At 37.6% G+C, this 15,520-nt stretch overlaps 1 protein-coding gene across 1 annotated transcript in view; it reads right to left on the bottom strand.

Moving 5' to 3' along the window:
• Positions 1–729: 729 nt before the first annotated feature.
• Positions 730–15,520, bottom strand: part of NWD2 (NACHT and WD repeat domain containing 2) — a 177,918-nt gene continuing 163,127 nt past the window's right edge. The window contains exons 5-7 of the mRNA XM_027836697.1: positions 13,018–13,162; positions 9,288–9,877; positions 730–4,659 (exon numbers count right to left, since the gene is read on the bottom strand). Coding sequence (XP_027692498.1) covers positions 730–4,659; positions 9,288–9,877; positions 13,018–13,162 — 4,665 coding nt within the window. The remainder of the gene's footprint in view (positions 4,660–9,287; positions 9,878–13,017; positions 13,163–15,520) is intronic.

Below are 15,520 nucleotides of genomic sequence, written 5' to 3'. Positions count from 1 at the left end.
AAAGAAAAAAGCACAACATATGCTTTTGGTCAAACTGCTGTGTGTGTGTGTGTGTGTGTGTGTGTAGACCCTGCCTATGGTATCTAGTGAACTGAAGAGGTTATACTTCTGGCAAATATAGAGTTAGAGTCAATATACTGTACTATTTTCTAACTTCTAGATGAAGCAGCAATGTAAAGAGTATTGCTAGAAATGCCCAGTGAAGATTTCATATTTGGATTAATTCCATACTTCAAAGGAGCTCTGATGCTATCTGTGTGTATGTTCTCATCTTGAAGGTGGATCACAGTCCTTCCATACTTTAGTCTGTAGTCTGAAGAGTTGCTGTGGCCAAAAAAATAATCAATCACCTGGTAATCAAATCTCCAAAAATGAACTTCTCTGAATTTAGTTAGGGTAGTGCTTGGGCAACATATGCCATCTATTGCAGGACCCGTTGTGAAAGCCTTTTTGACCTACCAGAGCTTGCATTCTGTTGTTACAGCCTTTGAGAATACAGGGTCACTTCCGTATAATGATGAGCCATTGGAACATGATTTTCATGGATTAATCTCAAGAAAACCTATAGCAAAATATGTTCCCATCTCTGTAGTTTTTACACATATGTGGACAAATGCCAGTCACTTGTATTTCATTTTGCCTAAGAAATGCACCATTTCCACCTCTGATGTAGAAGACAGACTTACAAATGTATATCATGAATTTCAGTAAACCTGTCTAAATATATAATTAGTTGTCAGCAGCAAAACTGTGGCCTCTGCTCTCTATGGCAGAGCATACACGGTCATAAGGATTGTGTTTTTTGGTCGGTGTTGCTTCAGTTGTTTCTGCAGAGTCAGTCACTGTGATGGGACTATCTCTTGCAAACACCTCAGTGGATTCTCTCCAAATACAATCTGCAGTAGCCTTAAAGCAATGACTATTATACTTTGGCCTGGACGCTTGTGTTGCACTGTTGAAAATTTGCCGGCTGTTCGAAGTGGCAATTTTAATTTTCAGTGCTGCATCGACCCGGTCCACTACAGTATAAATCCCTATACTTCCATCATCAAACCCAACAATAATATTCAAGTGCCTCTGTGACAGCGCAAGATATGTTGGTGTCTTGTAAAGTGAGCAAGCACCAATGTTTTTACCATCTGCAAGTCTCATGACAATTAAGCTGGAGACCGCGCCGTTGTCATCTTCCTCTTCTCCATTTCGGAAACAAATATAGACCAGGTAGCGACCGTCTCGAGATAGCCTCTGCCGCCAGATGATTCCAGCAGCATGTACCACTCGTAGCTTCCCACTGTGCAGATCAAGAACATTTATATTTTCATCCCCTCGGGACATAATGCCTAGTTTGCCATTGGGAGAAATTTCAAAGTCCTCTAGATTTTTTAAGAAATTGTTTGGAAGTTGTACACGTCGACAGATGACTTCGTCTGTCAGGCTCCAGATGTTCACAGTTTCTGTTGATGTTATAAATACTATGATATCAGGGCAGTCAGGTATCAATTTGAAATTTACAATCATGGTCCCATCCTCGCAGCAGAACTTCTTGGTGATACTTCCTGTCCATAAGCTGACTGCCAGCACTTTGTTTTTTGTGATGCCTACCACAAATGTATTAGCAGAGGTTATAAATGCATTCTGTAAAGGAGTGAGAATATTGCACACCCTGTGGCCTGTGGCCAGTCGCCAAACCCTAGAGGCATTTTCCTCACAGAGTGAAACCACAAATTGATCATTGTGTGTAATCAGCAGCTGGGATATTCTTTGCCCATTAATGCGAAAGAGGTTTTCACCACTATTGGTGTGCCACACGTATTGGCTACATTTGTCATCTGATGTCACCATCACATCCCCAGAGGAGGTGAGCACACAGTGCTCTACGATACCTTCATGCTTAAATTCTGCCTCAATGAATCCATTGCTAAAGTTCCACTTATGGACAGATTCAGACCCATCTAGGGAATAAATTATTTCACCTCTAGCAGGTAACACCAATCTTTGGATGGGTTTTCCGGTCTTGTCTATATTGGACATTGCTGTAATTATATCTATGTCCCAAATAGAAAGGACACCACTGGTAGATAAAGATAGCAGCATATTATGGTGATTAGACTTGACCAGCTTGACTATGGTTCCTGAGATTTCCTGTAAGCTTGCCATGCACTGTCCAGTGTCCCTCCTCCAAAAAAACACAGCTGAGGTATTTTCCATAGTAGCAATTATGCAGTCACCATTTTTGGACAGCACTGCAGAGATAAAGCGCTCATTGTGTTTGGCTCTGAATTTTTCCGCCACCTTCCACATCGTAGTGTCTAAGAGTTCTATGCTGAGGGCTTTGCAGATAAGAATTGCACTTTGGTCCTCGGAAAGCTCAATGCTGACAACTTCGCTGTCTTCTCTTCGACAATCAAAATCATCCGTTAGTTGGGGATTGGTGATTTCTTCAGTATTCCAAATAGAAAGGCTGCCCTCGCTGTCAACCATTACCATTTCCTGTGCTGTGTCCAAGATGAGAAGAAACTTCACAAAGCCACCTGAAAATTCCGAAGTCACAGTGGAGAGCTTTTCTCCACTCCCTAAATGAAATATGGTGGTGATATTTAGATACTGCCCACAGAAAGCATACACTCCATCCAGAGAGCACTGGACGCAAGTGACTTCATACCAGCAGTGAAACTGATAAAGAGGCCATCCATAAAGCAGATCAATGACAGTGACATCTTTACTGGCCTCCAACCAGGCAAGGGCATGTGTAGTTGACAAGGTAAACCCATTGATAAAATTAGAACCACTTCCATGCTTGGCTCCTTTGATTTCAACTTCGGACAGGAGGCAGGAATTTATGTTGTCATAAATCAACAAGGTGTTGTTGGTCGTGGCTACCACAAGGTACTTTTCATCTGTGGTGAGCTTCATCCCCAGAATAACTGACTGGGCTGTGGTGATTTGCCTGAGTAGCTGACGAGTCTCTACATCCCATGTGCTGATGGAGCCATTTTCCAAAGCTGTGAGCACAGTACTTGGGTTACAAGTAGGCAAAATTTCAGTGACGTGTAGATGACTAGATGACAAGGGAAGCCTTTCGGGGCTGTAAGTAACATCCATAGAAGAATGTAAGGGGACAATGGAGCAGTATTTAGGTCCATCTTTGTCACATTCCAGAAGAAGGTGCCTCAATTTGGGTAATGAACTGACAACTGGAAGAAGTCTCTGCTGGAGCTCGGCAGAGAGGGAGCCAGGGAATGTGATAATCTTACTTTTGATGCCTCTAAGGGTGCTGGCCAGAAACTTCAGTTCCTTCTCCTGTGAGTAGTTGTAAGCCACCTCAATGTCTGCAAGGGCTTTGTCAAACTGGCCAATTTTTACCATGGTATAAAGCCAGCTGAAGTTCATGATGACTCCGTAGAGCAGGTCATCGGTTTTCCCACATCTTGTCAAGTGGTGTAAAAGCTCTGACATTTTGCGGTGATTGACAAAAAAGATGTCAGGCTCCAGTGGATTGCATTGAAATACCCAGGGTTGATCAGGGGCTTGTCTATCAAAAGATGCCTGCTCCAAGAAATGCTTTTCTTCCTCTAGCAAACTTCTGCTTTCTAGATCAAGGCAGCCATTCAAGTATGGGTCTTCGAGACAGAAAGCCTTCCTCCTGCCACCAGACCAGACCCCCAGAAAATAATCTGCTAGGATTGTATGCATTTCACGCAAGTCAGTGTCATTATGTAGGTAAAGCTTCTGAGCTATCAGCTGTAGATGCCTATTGGCCCATACCAAGAGTGTGACGTTTTTCACATGCCGTTCTATCAAGTATCCACTCAGGCCCTCCTTAAGCCTTGCAATATATACATAAGGCACCCGCAAGGGGTTACTTGGCTGTATATTCTCATTTAGCTCATTCATGACATTGTTGTCCAGCGCTAAAACATCTTCCAACTCCATTTCACTCAAACCCATTTTAGCCATGGTGATGTAACCCAGAGCTCGGGATACTAGTTTCTGCCCACATTTCTTCTCCAGGGACCAAAATAACTGCTCTATGCTTTCATGGACTGTGACACAGAGGGAGGACTCATCCACATCTTTGTGGGACCTCCAATTTCTCACCTCCCTGAAGGTTAAGTTCACAAACATCGGCAATGTGCACTTGGAGAAAGCTTCATTGACATATATTTGTTGCCCTGATGTCACTTTCCTTTTGACACGTAGCAACTGGTGTTTTAGGACCTGACTGCACATTTTTCTGTCCCTTGGAATGAGCTCAATGTAGTTGTCTTCATCATGGATAAGGCACCTCAGTTTCTGTAGGATCCCATGTTTGTTGGGCAGTGTGGATAGTACTATCCGTACAAAACGGGGAAGGTGAACAGGGAGCCACCAAAGTTTTCTGGCATCATCGACATCAGAAAGCTGTTCGAGAGCATCAAATATTATTACCAAGGGCCTCTGAAATGAAGACTCATTCAAGAGATTTATAAACAAGTCACGAAGATCATGAACCTTCTTAGGATAGCTTTGCACCAGACACCGGTAGTTAGCTGCCAACTGTTCACAGATGCTTAGAAGTAGATTCTTAAGATCAGTGCTCATGTCTGTGGTTCCTAGAAATCTTACAATTACAACTGGGTCAGATTCAGGTCCCATCTCTTCATGTAGCCAACCATAAGCCTAAAACATAGGAGCATAGTTTAGAAGGACAATTTAAAAACTAAAATAGTGACATTTTAGTATCGTATTTATCTTGAAGAAGACTTCTGGAAACTTAAAACCATCTGGAATGTAACTAAGAACTGGGAAAGCAAAAAAAAAAAAAGTGGACCAAAATGAGAACACAAAACCCATGAATGTAAAACCAGACATTTTATTCCATAAGAGAGGCTTCACTCAAAATTCAATGACTCTTACAGAATACATATTCTAAATAGGCTGGTTATCTAGTTTCTCAGCCCCCAGAAGTAGCAAATTAGAAGAGCTTCTATGTACGTTTAGAGACAAAGATTAGAAGAGGCAGGCAGATGGATAGCAGCAAAGAGTGACAACTGACAATTTGGCACTGAGGAAAGAAAGAGAAAAACTAAAAAGCAGAAAGAAATAACAAAACACAAAAGAATTATTAACATATGCTGTCAAAATTGTGACCCAGGAAGTTCTGTTTAGAGTTAGCTTTAGCAAAATGTATTCAACGTTAGAATAACACACACACACACACACACACACACACACACACACACACACGCAATAGGTGTTTGGTATAATGAAAAGAATGCCGGCTTTGGGGTCAGAGGACCTAGGTCTGGATCCTAGCTCAGTATACTTATTACCTTTGGGGCTACTGATTAATAGTGATAGGATTACTATTAAAAATAAAGGTTCCTAAAAACTGGAAACCTATTAATTAACTATATGATTTCCAGCAAATCTTTTAACATCAGTAGGCCCATGTTTCTTTATTTGCCATCTGGAGATAATGATTAGGGCTTTGTCTAACCTGATAGAGTTGTTGGGAGAAGGCACTTTAAGTTGTTATATAAATGTGAATTAGTATTACCCCAAACAAGGTAAGATCTGGTGTTTGGGGCTTCCTAGATCATAGAATGGCAGGGTAATTGAGAAAATAGATGAATGGGGAGGCAGTAGCTATGGAAATGTCATGCAGAGGCATTGTGGTAAAGGGAAAAGATAGTTAGACTTCGGGGGGGGGTTCTGAGCTCAATTCACTTCACTTTCGAAGCCTCAGCTTTCTCATCTGTAAAATGGGGATGAGGGAATTCAAATAAAGACATGGACAAGCATCTCACAGGACAAAGATATCTATATCTATATCTATATCTATATCTATCTATCTATCCACACTATCCAAGCCTGAGCTTTCTCATCTATAAAATGGGGATGGGGGAATTTACATAAAGATGTGGACAAGCATTTCACAGGAACATGGAATATGCCCCAAGGAGGACAAAGATGTGTGTTTGTGTGTGTATGTGTGTGTATGTATGTGTATACACACACACACACACACAGAGGGTATAGTATATAACATACTAGAACAGTGGTTTCTAAACTCAGGAAGTAGTTTTTGAGTTATTTCAATCGTGTCTGACTCTTCGTGACCTCATTTGAGGTTTTCTTGGCAAAGATACTGGAGTGGTTTGCCATTTCCTTTCTCCAACTTATTTTACAGAGGAGGAACTGAGGCAAACAGGATTAAGAGATTTGCCCAGGATCATGTACCTAATAAGTGTCTAAGGCCAGATTTGAACTCAGGAAGATTAATCTTCCTGACTACAGGCCCAGCACTCTACTGTGGCATTTAGCTGACCTGAGTTCAAATCTAGCCTTAGATCCTTAATAGTTGTGTGACCCTGGGCAAGTCACTTAATTGCTATCTGCCTCAGTTTCCTCACCTGTAAAATGGTAATAATAATAATAATAATAGCAGTTACCCCTCAGGATTGTTTGTGGACAAAATGAAATAATATTTATAATGTGTTTACAAACCTTAAAGCATTATGCACATTAGCTATCATTACTGTGACTACTACTATGACAACTACTACTACTACTACTACTACTACTACCAGAATTTAAGACTTCAAAAGACTAAAAAATTTTTGCATCAGTTAATGTTCCTTGTTCTAGTGTTACTAGCCACGCTTTTTGTGGTAGCAAAAAATTGAGTACTCATTGATTGGAGAATGGCTGAACAAATTATGGTATATAAATACAATGAAATATTATACTATTGTACCCTAAGAAAAAATGACTGAAGAATTCAGAAAATTATAGGAAGACTCGTATGAAGTAACAGTAAAATAAGCAGAACTAGGAGAAAAAAATATATTATAATTATAATTTATTTACACTGTAATAATATAAATAAAACAAAGTCACCATCAAAGGGCAAATAAAGTGAGTACTTTTAATGATCAACTTCAGTTCTGGAGAACAAATGATGGAACGTAATTCCCTCCTTTCTGCAAAGAGGTGAAAAGCTGTATGTTGGAACATTGCAAATAATTTGATGTAAGAGAAAGTTTACTGTAGAAATGTTAATTCAAAATTCAATATGAAAATCTCTCTTTGAGGGAGAATTGGTAAGGTTCATTTAATAGATGGAAAAGAGGGAAATGAGGCACAGGGTGGGTGAGTGTCTTCCCTAACTTAGGGATGAAGGGCTAATCACAAAGAGAATCAGATTTGTTTCCCATCCTAATGTTCTTTTCAATTTGTTCAATCTCTTAGTAACATTAAAAACCTGCGTAATATCCAATTACAAGTAAGTTAATAGATGCACTAGGAAAAAAAATCACTGTAATCTCATATCATAAATATAATTTAGAACTTTTTTTTTTTAAAAAAAGTACCTCAATGTATTTGTGACTATTTTAATTTCATTAAGAGGACTAATTATGTAATCATAGCTTAATTAGTGTAACTGAAATAATCAAGGAGTTGGGAACACAGTAATCTAAGGCCAGACTAAAAGATTAGTATTCTCTCTGGCAAGACAAAAGCTAAGAGAAGATATGATCAAAACCTTTTAAATTGTGAGGGATACAGTATGGGTAAAGATAGAGTAGTTCAATAAAACCTGGTATAATAGGATTAAAGGATACTCCTTAAAGATTGAAAGAAGTAAATTTGGAAAATGAAATGAAATATTACTATATATAATAAATAGTAAACTTGTGAAACTATAACTTCAAGAGATGCTACAGGCTGGAGAAATAAATAAGTTTAAGAAGGGTTTAAATAAAATTGTATAAAAGTAGATCCATAATGATTTATGGAGGAACTTTGCATTAGAGAGGAAATAAGCATGGTTTGGATACTTTCCTAACCTTCATCTCCCCCCTTTACAATGTTTCATTGATGTTCCTCCCTCCCTTCTCTTCCTTTCCTTCCTTCTTCCTTCCTTTGTTCCTTCCTGTCTTTCTTTCTCTTTCTCTTTCTTCCTTTGATTCCCATCTTCATGTTCTTTTCAATTTTTTGAATCGCTCAATAACACTAAAAACCTGCATAATGTCTAATTACAGGTAAGTTAGTGTTTCCCAAGCTGCTCAAAATTAAACTCTGTAATCTATTCTGCATTCCTGTGATTTTCTATTTGCATGTACTGTCATAATTCTACATCATCTATATTCAAGTGTGTTTTTTTCCTTTCACTCAGGATAACTGGATTATTTCATGAATGATTTACTATTAAGAGAGTTGCAACATATAAGGGCATGACTATGTTCTCAAGGGCACAATAAGACAAAAAGACCTCAAACCCTAGCACAGTAGCAATAAAAACAGTGGCTTACCACCTACTGTTGTAGACATTCCCATACTGTTATGTGATTGACTTTCTACCTCCCACCTACTTTTAATCCCTACACTTTGGGCCACTTTCATTTCATCCGTAGGTGTAGCCATGCCTCAGATTCTAGGACCAGTTCTAGACCTGGGCAGTGGGATATAAAGAGCCCAAGGCCAAGTTCTTTGTGGCTTAGCATCATTAGCCTTTTCCTGATCTTGTAATACCAAACCACAACCTTTTACCTCATTTCTTGTAACTGGGCCCTTGTTTTTAATCCCTCTAGATTGAATGCCTAGTATTCTAGATTTTTCTGGACTGGGATCCTGCCTCACAAGGGCCCTACTCCTCCCAGGGACTAGAGTCCTTCCTCCGAACCCTAATTCTTGTGACTTGGTACAGCTATTTGCAAGGAGAAAACTAGATGGCACAGTGCATAGCGTCCTGGACTTAGAGGCAAGAAGACTTGGGTTCAAAATCTGCCTCAGAGACTTACTAGCTATGTGACCCTAAGCAAGTCACTCAACCTCTCTCTGACTCAGTTTCCTTGAGGGAGATATTAATAGCACCTACCTCTCAAGGTTTTTGTATGGGTCAAATGAGATAATATTTGTAAAGCACTTAGTACAGTGCCTGGCAAATAGTAGGCACTTCATCAATACTTGTTTCCTCCTCCCTTATCTTGGATCTTTTCATGTTTCCATATTACTATGACTTTATGCTTCACCTGCCTTCCTGCCTCTTACTGCATTCTTCTTGGACATCCTTTGATTTCTTGCCCTATCTCCTCAATCCTGTCTGATCTCTGGGTCCTGGCCATTCTTTGTCTGACCCATTCTGCTGAGGAACAAGCCCTAGTTATGATGCCAAACAAAAAATAAATACTGGTGTAATCAACAGATAAATAAACAAAACTGAAATAAACTAAATTCACTTGTTTATTTTTAATATACAAAGTAGAACTTTACAAAAACACTTGAAATGAATTGACATTTACCTTCTTGGCTACTTCAGCTAACAGAAGAGTTTTTCCAGTGCAAGGTCCTCCATAGGTGATGAGAGGGTTAATGAGCCCTGCTTTGCTGGGAAGAAGGTATTTATGCACTATATTTAGAGATTCACATTTGTACTCGTAGAAGGAGGCATATGTTTTACATAATGATGAGTGCTGAAGAATTTCGTCATACAATGTATCGGTTTCTGTGTCAAAATTCTGTTGTACAGTTGCCTGAATGATGTCAATCATATCCTCATAAAATTGTTTACCAAGTCCTTCTATATAATGGTTCTCTACTTCTTGTGAATAACCTAGTTTCATGTCACAATGTGTAACGGAAGTGTAGACTCTCAGATTAGATGATGCAACAATGGTAGGAATAAATTCATCCCTGAGTTTTATCAATTTCTCGTGGGCTTCTGGGTCTCGGATAATTCTTGGTTCTGTCCCAGTTATGTCCATGTATTTACCCATTGCTGGAATTTTCACAAAACGCTCAATGTTTGCAATTTTTCTAATGTAGCAAACACATTTCTTTAGGAATGCTGGTGTTTGTTTTCCCAAAGCAAAGTCAAACTCATCTTCAATAGCTGAAAAAACAAACAAAAGAAATCTAGTGCTAACTTCCCCATTCAAAAGCAGAAACAACTTCAAATCACTAACTCTATTGCTTTGCTCCTTTTGGGGAGTTCTAAGCAGAATAGCCCTCTACTTAGGTGAGAAGATATGTCATTAGTGGCATTAGACATAGGTGGGAAGATATTTCACTTCAGAAAAACTATTTCCTAAGCGACCAGAAGTATCGATAAAACTGTAGGAAATTTACTCTCTGATCATCTGGCCAGTGGAGTGTGAATGACCTCAGTCTGTGTCTATATAATTGCCCTTAAACATATTACAAATTAGAAAAAAAATGGTGGTCAGTGACTTAGTAGTCTAGAAATGCAGACTATTGATTCACTTTAAGCTTTGACCAAGACTCATATTTCTTCTTGTATTATAATGTCATTGGATATTTTAACTAGTGTATGTGGTGTATGACCTTGGGGAGGTCACTTTATAGTTTTGGCTCTAAATGTCCTCATTTGTAAAATGAGGGGGTAGAATTAGAGTAGCTGTTCTCAAAGTGTGGTCCTAAAATCCCTGGAGGTCTTTGAGGCCACTATTTTTATAATAATTTTATAATAATACTATTACTAATACTAATACAATATTTGCCCACTAAAATACTTCTTCTGTTTTCAACTACATATCTGTATGAGGCCAAACTTTCTTTCTTTACTTCAACCAAAACAACATATCACAATAGATTGAATGCAGAAGCAGATTTGAGAATCCAACTGTCTTCTATTAAGCCATAATATTTGCAAAAAAAAAAAAACTATGTAAAACAATGCCACTCTTCTCATTAATTTTTTGAAAATATGGTTATTTTTCATTAGCATGTTATTTATATGAACATGTAATAGATTTTTATAGTTATTTTAAAAAGAATGAATAAATATTTGAAAAATCTATCAGTTCTAATTTCTAATATGGTAAATATTATTAGATACAACCACACACACAAAAACTCTTTGGGATCCTCAATAATTTCTAAGGAGCATAAAGGGGTCATCTGAAGACCACAAAGTTTGAGAAGTCCTGCACTAGGAGATGTCTAAAGTCCTTCCTAGCTCTAAATCCATTTTTCCCAGATTGTCTTAGAAAACTGTTCAAACAGTTGTTTTTGCTCTAGTTTTAGCTAACATGCTTCCTATCTGATTGGCTAGTGTCCTGAAGCACTAGGAACAGATTATAGCAATACAAATGCTTTAAATAGAATTAATGACCATGGAAATAAAATACAAACTACTAAATGTTTCAGCCTTAGTTGCTTAATATTCAACCCTTTTAGGATATATAATTTATTCTGATCCCAGGGAGGAAATATTATTAAATTAAAAAAATCAGACTTAGGTCTACCTATAGATTTTTTCCTCTGATTTTAAAGAACTATTATTAATGTGAAAATAGATGACCCCCCCTCCTATTTTTAACCAAAAGTACTTGAGCTTGTAGTACTCAATAGTTAGTATCAGCTCTACCACATTCAAACTTCAAATGAGGTTCATGACAAAAAGATTAATTCCTTGGAGAAGGCAAACTTTGCCTACTTGGTTGGGGGTTGGAAGCTGAGGGTGGGAGGAAGGAAGAAAGAAAGAGGAAAAAAAGATTTTAGAAAACTTGCTAATTTCCCATTCAGTTAGGGATTTTGAGGATAGAGTCAAGGGTTTATAGAAAAGACAGTCAAGTAAGGTCTGAAACTTGCTAGGAATGTAACTGTCATAGATAATATGGAACATAAAGTCAGAGTTATTCCATTTAGAACACTGAGGGTTAAAAAGGTTATGTAACTTGTCTAATATTACATAGATGGTAAAGGCTAGAGCCAGGACTCTATTTCCTTCGAAATACTAATCTTCACAGAGATCTAAACTTATGTGGGATTATTATCATTATTATTATTATTATTATTATGTAAGGAGGATGAATCAGTAGAAATACTATTTGTACATGAAAATATTATAAAATTTGAATAAGGCTCATAATAAGAAAATTTTTTTAAAAAGGTCAAAATTTGTCATATCAAGTAGGACCAATATCATAGAATATGAGTGATAGAAAGCACCTCAGAGGTAATTTAGTTCAATCTCCATTTTAAGTATGGATCTCCTTTACAATATCTCCTGACAGTTCAAAATTTGGCTTCTCCTTGGAGAGCATCAGGAACAGGAAACTCTAATGAAGTATTTTAAAAGCAATTCTCAAAAGTTTTATGATTAAAATTAATTGTATCATTAATTAATCAATTGAATTGATATTTTCCCCCAAATCCAGTTTTTAAGCAGTATCCTAGAAAATCAGTGTGGCTTTAACTGGTTATGAGAAACAGCAGGATCCTCTTAAAACAGGCCAAGTCTGCCACCAAAATCTAAAGATCAGGAGTGTCTTAATCTAAGAGAATAAGATTACCAAATAAAGTCTCTTGTGATTTTTATCTTTGTTTTAATCAACTCTGATATTTTAAAAGGTATCAGCTACTGTAAAACTGAGGTGTCATTTCTGATAGCTACAAGGAAGTAAATTAGCCAAAAGGATTTACAATTAGCCTTTACATTTTTAAAATCACTATTACCACTCTATTCCTTGACAAAATTTGAAACAGCAACTATAGATCCATATTCCATAATAGCAATTTTGAATGAGGAGGGAATAAAAGTTGCAGAAAAGATGTCCAATCTGCAGTTTTCTTTCAAGTATTCCAAATGTCTCCATGTCCTATTTCTTCACCTGATCTTTATTTTTTCTTTCTGGGTACCATCTCCTCCCCTTCTCCCCAAATGACTGAAATCTAGGACATTTCCTTAGATATTACTAGCCCTCTGTGATACTTATAAGAATGAAGCCTCCTTTTTCATTGTTAAAAGAGAGATGCCAATTGGTTTCAGTGAGAAATGTTGGCTGAATGTGGTTTATCATGTTTATCTTTCTTTTGAAGTTACATTTTCATTGAGAAACTTCATAAATTAAATAGGATTTGATCTGTAGGCAAGGGTTGAATAATATCTTTTTCTAGATTGAAATACTTAGGATAATTTCTTTTATTTGATGCAAATTGCATTTATTCATTCATAAAAGATGTGGTGTGTGGCCCTTTTTTGGCCTTTGCTGGCAGTAGAAAAGTTACCTGAAAAGAGATATCTCTTGGCTTGGCTGTGCTTCATTTTCCCCTTTTCATGTAGCAATTTGACAGCTGTCTTAAAAATCTTCTTTATTTCCTCTGATATCTCTTGCCATTTTCTTTCATTCTCAGCATTGGCAGAAGACGGCATCTATCAAAAACATTGAAAGAAACAGGCACTTATATCAGATACTTAAAAGACAGCACTGACACTGAGGGTAATTGAGACAGTTCCATGAAGTGGAAAGAATCGTGGCTCTGGAGTCAAAGGCCGTGGCTTAAGAGTCTACCTCAGTCACTAACTACCTGTTTGACCTTGGACAACTAAGGTAATGTCTCTGGGCTTCACTCTCCTCATTTCTAAACAAAGTGATTGGATTAGATGGACTTTTAGATTCCTTCCAACTCTAGATTCATGATACTAGATGATCTCCCCTTCCCCCAAGAATTGATACAAACAAGACCCAGTGCAATAATAATATATCTTTCTGACAATCTAGAGGAGTGAGAAAGGAAATTAAGAAGAAGGAGGCACCAAATATTGGTGTCTATGCCATGGTGACATCCCCAGTGAAAATATTTAATGACATCACTCCACTGCAGAAAGAACTTTGAGAGGTGAGAAGGTAGTTTTCTCAAGCAATTTATTGAAATTAGTTTTGCCTCCTGCAATGAGGAAGTGGACATATTAAACTCTGCTGAATGGCCATTATGGGGTTATGTGGTGAGGGTAAAGGAAGAAAGGTGAAATTATTCTACTCTGTGCACAAAATGATTTTGTTTGAAGCCTCCTGGATGTTACTCTATGGACAATACTGCCCCATCCTTGTCCAGCAGATAGAGCTAAGGGTGAAGTGAAAATGTGACTGGCAGAATAGAATTTTATATATATACATATATATATATCAATCATATGTAATATAACATAATATAACATAACATAACAATATAATACAATATAATACAGTATAACATAATATAACATAACATAATATAATATAATATAATATAATATAATATAATATAATATAATATAATATAATATAATATAATATAATATAATATAATATAATATAATACTTGTGTTTTACTATTCCTAAACCCCTTTTAAAATGACACAGGGAAGCCAAACTACAAACTCCAAGAGAAATTCATGGAGCATGAGACACAGCATAGCATAGTATTGAGAGTCAGAAAAACTAAGTTCACTTCCCTTTTTTGACATTCACTAGGTATGAGATCTTGGGAAAGTCATTTAACCGATGAAGGTGCTGAACTAGATGACTGCTAAGGTTTCTTTCAGCTGTAAAGATATGACCCTTTGCATGGCTTACTTTTTCTCTTCTAGTCCAAGGACTCAGTGCTTGCTCCTCCTGGAGTAAGAAGCAGGGAACTGACAATTAGGAAAGTGAAGTTTGTGTTACATGGAGGAGAATCACATTTATTCACTATTTTGCTGTTTATGGAATCTTACATTTACTGCATCAAATAAGGCGCAATTCTGCAAGTAGATACCAAAGGAGGAAAAAAACTATAGTTTTTGCCCTTTCAATGCTTAAAATTGGTTAAGGAGACACATATCCAAGAAACCTGACAAACAAATGCACGATGTTTCATGTTTTGCCCAAGTGTTAAGGGAACACAAAACAAGAGAAAAGACACCACAACCAAAGTAATATGTGTTTTTTTTGATGCTTTAGGTACATGTGGAGTCAGAGTTTACCAATCCTCAATATATTTAATGAGAGAAGGACCCTGGGAATCCCAGACTTTGCTTACCTTGTAGATAACCAGTCTGGGTAATTCATGAGAGGAGGGAGGGAGGGAGAGAGAGAGAGAGAGAGAGAGAGAGAGAGAGAGAGAGAGAGAGAGAGAGAGAGAGAGAGAGAGACAGAGGCAGAGACAGAGAGAGAGACAGAGACAGAGAGACACAGAGAGAGACAGAGAAAGGGACAGAGAGAGACACAGAGAGACACAGAGAGACAGAGACACAGAGACACAGACAGAGACAGAGCGAGTCAGAGACAGAGACACAGAGAGAGACAGAGACAGAGACACAGAGAGAGACACACAGAGAAAGAGACAGAGGAAGAGGGAGAGAGAGAGAGAGAGAGAGAGAGGGAGGGAGGAGGAAGAAGAGGAGGAGGGAAGAAGCATTTGTATGAGATTCCTTGGTCAGGACATTAATTGGGGGGAAAATAAGTTGAGATTATCAATGTACTTCTTGTTCTGATTTTGGTTTCTTTTTTTTAGTATCCAGTCTCCATATACAAATAGTAGACCTTTAAACTCTAAAAATTTGGAAAATACTTTCCTGAAAGAGCTGTACAATTTCGATCTGTATCATTAGAAATATGCTAGAATATACATTAAAATAGAAATAGTCTCATTCCGAAATGTCATTGTCATAACTCTGAGTTGAAACAACAAATCTAGTTGATAAATATTTGGTGTCGAAAATATTACAGGAAGCCACAGGGCTTTTAGGTAACATGCATCTTAGGGGACA

Source organism: Vombatus ursinus, unplaced genomic scaffold (assembly GCF_900497805.2).
Source record: "Vombatus ursinus unplaced genomic scaffold, bare-nosed wombat genome assembly UNPS02014818.1, whole genome shotgun sequence".
In the NCBI taxonomy this organism is placed as follows: Eukaryota; Metazoa; Chordata; class Mammalia; order Diprotodontia; family Vombatidae; genus Vombatus; species Vombatus ursinus.
The sequence above is the reverse complement of the archived record's forward strand: the minus strand, read 5'-3'. Positions and strand labels throughout refer to the sequence as shown.